This window comes from Sphaerodactylus townsendi, linkage group LG08 (genome assembly GCF_021028975.2).
Source record: "Sphaerodactylus townsendi isolate TG3544 linkage group LG08, MPM_Stown_v2.3, whole genome shotgun sequence".
In the NCBI taxonomy this organism is placed as follows: domain Eukaryota; kingdom Metazoa; phylum Chordata; class Lepidosauria; order Squamata; family Sphaerodactylidae; genus Sphaerodactylus; species Sphaerodactylus townsendi.
This window is the reverse complement of record NC_059432.1, coordinates 14,870,485-14,877,483: the sequence shown is the minus strand read 5'-3', so window position 1 is coordinate 14,877,483 and position 6,999 is coordinate 14,870,485. Positions and strand designations below refer to the sequence as shown.

At 45.2% G+C, this 6,999-nt stretch overlaps 1 protein-coding gene across 2 annotated transcripts in view; it reads right to left on the bottom strand.

Annotated features, from left to right (window-relative positions):
• The window catches only part of CHAT (choline O-acetyltransferase), a 93,793-nt gene that overhangs the window by 12,848 nt on the left and 73,946 nt on the right, over positions 1–6,999 (bottom strand). For both annotated transcript variants that reach the window (XM_048506248.1, XM_048506249.1), the window contains exons 9-11: positions 6,670–6,770; positions 5,053–5,181; positions 3,757–3,879 (exon numbers count right to left, since the gene is read on the bottom strand). In XM_048506248.1, coding sequence (XP_048362205.1) covers positions 3,757–3,879; positions 5,053–5,181; positions 6,670–6,770 — 353 coding nt within the window. The remainder of the gene's footprint in view (positions 1–3,756; positions 3,880–5,052; positions 5,182–6,669; positions 6,771–6,999) is intronic.

Here is a 6,999-nt window from a genome sequence, read left to right as displayed (position 1 = left end):
GGGGGGAAGAAAGGGATCCTAATGATTTAAAGAAAGGTAGCTTCACTGGGCTCCTGTTTTGCAGCCTTGGTTTTCGTTTGGTGAAATATTTCATTTTTATGCTAATAGGATTCCCGACGAAGCCTAGACAGGGCGGCCCCTTTTTAAGAGCAGGATCGATGTGCATAAGGCTTAATTCATTTCTGTTAGGCTGCACTAGTGAAGGAATTCATTATGTCTGACAACAGGGCTAATAAACCTGGTGTTTGCTGTAAGTGCGAGGGATGTTTCATTTGTACTACATAATAAAACCATGGTGTGATTAATCATTTGGCTCGAAGGATGGGAATTAGTGTTATTTATACCAACCAAAAATACTACTGTAGGACCAAACGAAGGCATGTTGGAGCAACTGTTCCCAGACTGTGTGGAGTGGCAGAGAGGTGTTGGAAAACGCAATGACAAATTAAAAAGCCCTTTTAGAACCCCCTCCATTTTGTTCTCTGCATCTTAAAAACAATGAATCACTCCAACCCTGCTATAAATTATTTAGCTAGCCTGACGCTGAACCAGGGTCAGAGAGTCACAGCTGTGTGCCTTAATTCTGCAGAACATCTTTTCTTCTCCAGGACTTTCCAATGCCTCCTTAATGATACACGTACAAATGCTTGTTGTCTGATACAGCTGCTGCTTCTTTGGCTCTGGGGCCCCTCATTTAATTTCCCCAGTTGAATTCATGATGCTCTAAGCACAAAATGGCAGATTCTAAAGCAATGAGGATAATCTGCTTCTGTCTGTCATTCATTATCTACTGTTTAGACCCTGTTATTCTTCATGACGATAATGTGGGTTTATGGGCCAGTGGTGGGCCTTGTTGCTTTCCTGTTTGCTTGCCATCAATCATGGCTGCATTACAAAATGTTAAACCACAAATAGGCAGCTTACAACATGGATAAAATACATCTGAAAAACACCCATAAAACAAACTTTAAAATCATGACTCAGGATTGCTGTTGAACCTAACCAAATGCAGTACTAAATAAAACTGTCTTCAATTGCCTCCTAAAGATTGAAAGTAAGGAAGCCTTGAGCACCTCCCTGGGGAAATGGTTCCATAATCGTGGGGCTGCCACTGAAAAGACCCTCTCTCAATGGAGATACTGGCCAGTTTTGTCCATAATAGCCCCCTAGATATAGCATCAAAAGCAGCTTTTAAATCAACTAATACCACAAATAAGGAACCTCTTGTGGAACGCACTTATTTATCAATCAAGGGGTACAAAATGGGACAGTGATCCATACTGTAACTGAAATCATCTTGTTCATCCTCAGTATAGCCTCAATATATCTAGCCAATCACATAATCTGAGGGAAAATGTTTTGAATATAACTTGCTAATTATATTTAATAGGCTGATGGGTCTGTAATTAGCTGGGTCTGTTCTGCAACCCGTTTAAAAGACTGAGTCTATAACAGTCAAATTTCAGTCCTGAGGACTTTGGGCCGTTTGCAGTGGTGGGATTCAGCAGGTTCGCACCACTTTGGCAGAACCAGTTGTTAAAATGGTGCTTGTAAACAACCAGTTGTTAAATTATTTGAATTCCACCACCAGAACTGGTTGTTAAATTATTTGAATCCCACCACTGGCCATTTGGTCAATGTAAGTTTCCGCAGGGCCTGCAAAACAGACCTGTTCCGCCAGGCGTTTGGCCAGCTGGGATGATGTCAACTCCGCCATAAGAACATCTGGCCTCCCGTGGGTACATAAAGGGAGAGGGAGGGGTTGAAGCCATCTGTAGTTTTAGTATTTTATATATTATTTTATGTAAATTATATACGATGTTTTAAATTGTTTTATCGTTGATGGACACCGCCCTGAGCCTTTGGGGAGGGCGGTATATAAATAAGTAAGTAAGTAAGTAAGTAAGTAAGTAAGTAAGTAAGTAAGTAAGTAAGTAAGTAAGTAAGTAAGTAAGTAAGTAAGTAAGTAAGTAAGTAAGTAAGTAAGTAAGTAAGTAAAAAGTGCTGCTAAGATTGGGGGCCACCAGTCTGCATTTGATTTTATTAAATCTGGGGAAATAAAATCACTGCCTGGGGGTTCCCATTCTTTAATTGTTATATTCAACTTCACTAAGGTCGATTCTGCGCAGCAAATGTATAGCGTGTTGCAGCCATTTTCCTTTTTCTTGTTCATACGCGTGCCGTGTAGGCAGCGATTGGAGCCCACGGTGTCCATTGGAGCACCATTGGAGCCCATCAGAAAAGGTAAATTGTAGCACTTTATCATTTAGAGAACATGAGCTTCTCCAGTCTTCCTGGATACTCAGTATGAAGTGCGCCAGAGGTCCTACTCTTCCCTCATCACCCTACACCTTCTTTAGAGCACAGCACAGTGTTGGGTAATAATGGTAATCCTATTACTGCATACTTCTGCTGGAAGACAGGAAACAGTTTGACTCTGCTCAGGTTAAGCACCCAGTCTCAAGTCAAAAGATTTCCCAAAGGTGAGCATGGGAGAGGAATCCTTGTGTAAAGACAAAGAAAACCCTGCCATGTTGCTCTTTACAGTCTGTGGCCTGTGGCTCCCCAGTCTGCTAAATCTATATATATATAAATCTAACAGTGTGTTTGTCTCTGATGGTCTCCCTCAGAAGCTGCTGGATGGATCGCCCCCAAATTTTCACAGGACATCCCTCCCTGTTGCGGGCACGTACTCGGACCTTCAAATCACCGAAAGTCCATACCTGAGCCAGGTAAAACGTCTTTTTCCTGGCACACCAGGCCATGAAGCTGCCTCTGTTTAACTGTCACCCTTAGAATGTTCGTGAAGCCTGTCTGTCTGTGGCCTGAGGGCTTAGAACAGGGGTAGGGAACCTGCGGCTCTCCAGATGTTCAGGAACTACAATTCCCATCAGCCATGCTGGTAGGCTGATAGCCTGTAACAGTTCCTGAACATCTGGAGAGCCGCAGGTTCCCTACCCCTGGCTTAGAATGTTCGTGCAGATGGGCAGAGATGAGCAGTGAAAACAGTAAATAGGTAATACTGTTAGGTAATACAAGTGGAAGTGAAACACATACACACTTTGCCATGTGAGACGTCAGTTGGGGTCCCCCCCTCACACGCAGGTAACTTTCACTCTCTGTGCCTCACCCACTGCTACCACACACATCCAGCTCATCCTCACACACCTCACTCTGCCCTCCCTCACATCCAACTACCACTTACCCACTTCCTCACCCATATTCACCACAGCTCTCTTTTACTAAAAGCAAGCTGCAGTTTGCCTTTTTCTTCTAAGAAAATCCACGGGGTGGGGGCGAACCAACACTACCAGCTCCGCTTCTTTTGCACATGGCCCTTTAAGAACCCAGGGAGCTGGCCTCAATCTGAGCGCCTCGCCACCCTGCCTCTGCTGCCTGACTGGGATAGCCTGCCCCAGTTCTGCCTTAACCAAGCCAGGACTGTGCGTGTCAACCAGCCTCATGGACCGCGGGATTCGCACTCTGGACAGTTCTGTTGTGGAATGGGAATGGTTACCTTATACTAAAAAAACAAGACAGCACCATATAACGATGTGCATTGAAAAGGGAAAGAGGGATTCCATTTGACCACGCCAAAAGGCTATGCTGGGGATCATTGGACCTGCATGGACATCTGTGTGGGTGCGGACTGTGATGAGAAGACAATTGCCACAGCAACGTGTGGCTGGGCCCGCTAGTTACTATATAATTGTACATTTCAAGTGACCGAGCCATTCTGGTGTGATTTTTGTATACCTGTAAAATGCCAGCTGCAGTGCTAGTTGGATGTATGCATCTGGGCTCATCTTCTGTTTCTTGATAAATTCTTTTCCGTAGCTTTCAAACTTATAAACAACAAAATCTAGATTCTTCACCATCCTAGGAAATGAGCAAACAGTACAGTGAAAAGGGACACTTGTGTAACAATCGGAGTAAACGTTTTTCTGGTAATGTACTATGCATGGTGATCTCTGAGAATGTGAGCCCTTAGGCTTGGATTCTGCCCAGAACCTTAGAACATAAGATTATAAGAACAAGCCAGCTGGATCAGACCAGAGTCTATCTAGTCCAGCACTCTGCTACTCACATTGGCCCTTCTCTGATGGAATGATTTCCCCAAATGTCCCCCCAAATGCTTCTTTTGCGGGTCAGGATTCCACAGCAGTAGCATGAGTGGGGCTCAGAGGTTTGCTGTGGGAGGGGAAAACAATCGGCAGTATCCAACCTAGAGCCTTGAATCCCTGGTAGTGCTAGCCTTTGCTTCGGCCAAAAAATAAAATGCCATTTGATCCTGTTGCAAAACGGCAGGTTGGCAAAAGGAACCTTCAAAGGGAACATGCAAAAAAAAAAGTAATGCCTGAATCCAAATCTATTCAAACGAGTTGTTTACCATCACTGCTATCTATACATTCTCTCCATACTCTGTAACTCTAAACTCATTCATCCGACTGCTGACAGCATCTCGTGTGTACAAAGAGAGACCACTGTTTGCATTTTATGCAAAGCGGCTGTGCCAGATCCGATTTACTTCCTGTTATGTTTGCAATCCTTTTTATAAATTATTATTTGAGAAGGATATACCCATGATGATATGGGTTACACTGCAGAATCCCGGAGGAGGCCTTACCCTGACTTTTTTGGTTTTGTTCTATTCATCCCATGAATATTTAGCTTGATTTGATCGCTCTCCTGTTGTAGCCTGCCCAAGCCCCGGCTTTGTTTGTCTTTAAAAGCTGGAAATAATCCACTGTACCTATCATCAACCTTTTATTGGCATGAGTTTAAAATACAACAGAGAGGTTGAGGAGAATCAAGTTAAAATAAGTAGGTTCAGACATTTCCAGCAGTTAAAACAATAAATAAATAAATAAACTAAAATCTGTGGCGAATCTGTTGAGCCAGCGCCAAGAATTTGGCAACGTCTAGGGATCTCTGAGGAGACTGATCACAGATAGAAAGCTTTGACCTTGTCTGATGAGTAGGCATAGTTCTCAGTATATGGGTCTATATATTGTCTTCTAGATGAAGCATATAGTTCGCTATCCACTGTACCTCTGGAGTTTTTCGGCGGCCGATGCCAAGTGGGCCTGAATTTCCGGAGAGCATTTCCACCTCAGTCTCCGCGGAGCAGGAAGTTCGCTCACCGAATCGGCTCTAACCAGTTTCTTAGCACCTTCTTTCCTGTTTTAAAAACAAGAGGGCTGTAGTTCCCGTTAATCTCTTTGGAGTGGCTACAAGTCCCAGGAGAGATCTTGAAGCTGCGAGTCGCAGGGAGATGGAGTGAAGGGTCTCCCACGGCTAGCCACTCTGATTGATTGACTGGAGTCGAAATTCCTAAACCCACTTTGGCAATATAATTTAAAACAGGTGGCACAAAACAAGCACATCTGGAGCTGTTGCTTATTTGCTGGGATAGCAGTTGTAGGTCACAAGTTTAGTTCCTGCCTCCCGGAGATTGGGGTATGAAATCACCCACCAAGATGGCCTCCTATCCCCCAAGAGAAGAAGAAGAAGAGTTTGGATTTATATCCACTTGCTGAGGTAGACACTGTGAATGGGCAGGGTGGCATCTGGCCCGGTTTTGGTGCCCCCACCTGTGGAGCCCTTGGCCATCACCGAGAGATGTGCCAAATGGACAGGCTGGCTAGCCCTTGCCTCTTCCCCTTCCTTCTGAACTTTTCCTGCTGTGATCAATTCCCCTTCCCCCCCTTTCTGATCAGCTGATGTAATTGTACGTCCTGGTAGACTTCTGCTGGTTATATCAGACCTAACTGACTCTATCCATCAGACGAGCAAACTGTAGGTCAGGATATCACCGCTGCAGCGGAAGCCGGGCGCACTCAGCAGGAAGCAAGTCTGTTACTCTTTGCTCTGCTGATCACTGTTTTAATCCCTGCATGGATGGCCATTTTCCCAACTATGAGAGAGAGAAGCTGTTGCTCGCAACCTAAAGCTCCATGTCAATATTGAGGAAAATACTTCCTCGCTGGTTTCCCCCACCCCCCCACCCCCCAGTACTAAGGATACAGGGAATTTCACAGGGCAGGGGGTACAACGTTGGCAGCTCCAGTTTAGGAAATTCCTGGAGGTTTGAGGGCAGAGCCTGAGGTGGGCGGGGTTTGTGGAGGGGCAGGACTTTAGTGGGATATAACGCCATAGAGTCAACCCTCCAAAACAGTCATTTTCTCCAGTGGAATTGATCAGTACCATCTGGAGATCAGTTGTAATTCAGAGAGATGTACAGGTGGAGCGGTCAGGTCTTGGTTGGGAAATACCTGGAGACTTAGGGGGTGGAACCCAGGGAGGGTGGAGAGGGGAGAGATCCCAGCAGGGTACAATGTCATACACCCTCCAAAGCATCTGTTTCCTCCAAGAGCACTATCGTCTGGGGATCAGTTGTAAACCTGGGAGATCTCCAATCCCCACATGGAAGTTTGCAGCCCTTGGGGGGCAACAACCACTGTTGTGAATCAAATTTTCCCCCATAAGATGGATTCCATTATATGCAAGTTGAATGTATCATTTGGGGAACGAACTCTCAAAACAGAAGATATTGAATGAGAGATGCATGTCACAGGAGTTCCGCCCAATTCAAACAACTAAGAAGCAGCACAACAGATGAAAATCATCTCATATAGTCACGGGCCAGCAAAGGTCAAAGTGGCTTACATGTGCTTGAGCAAATGCTCGACGCATTGCACCAGGACGATTCCTTCAAAGGGGGAATGTTCACACACCGTTCCGCAGACCCCGTCTCGTCCCACGACTAACTAAGGAGGGAAACACACACTGATAGTCACAACAGGTGAATGTGGTGTCTGTTGACTGTAAAATGTCCTCCATCGCAATAAGTGGTGGCGAACCTTTGCCCCCCAGATGTTATGGACTACAATTCCTATCAGCCAGTGATGGGAATTGTAGTCCATAACATCTGGAGTGCCAAAGGTTCGCCACCACGACAATAAGCAGTGGTATACAGGTGAAAGGAAGTGTTTGAAA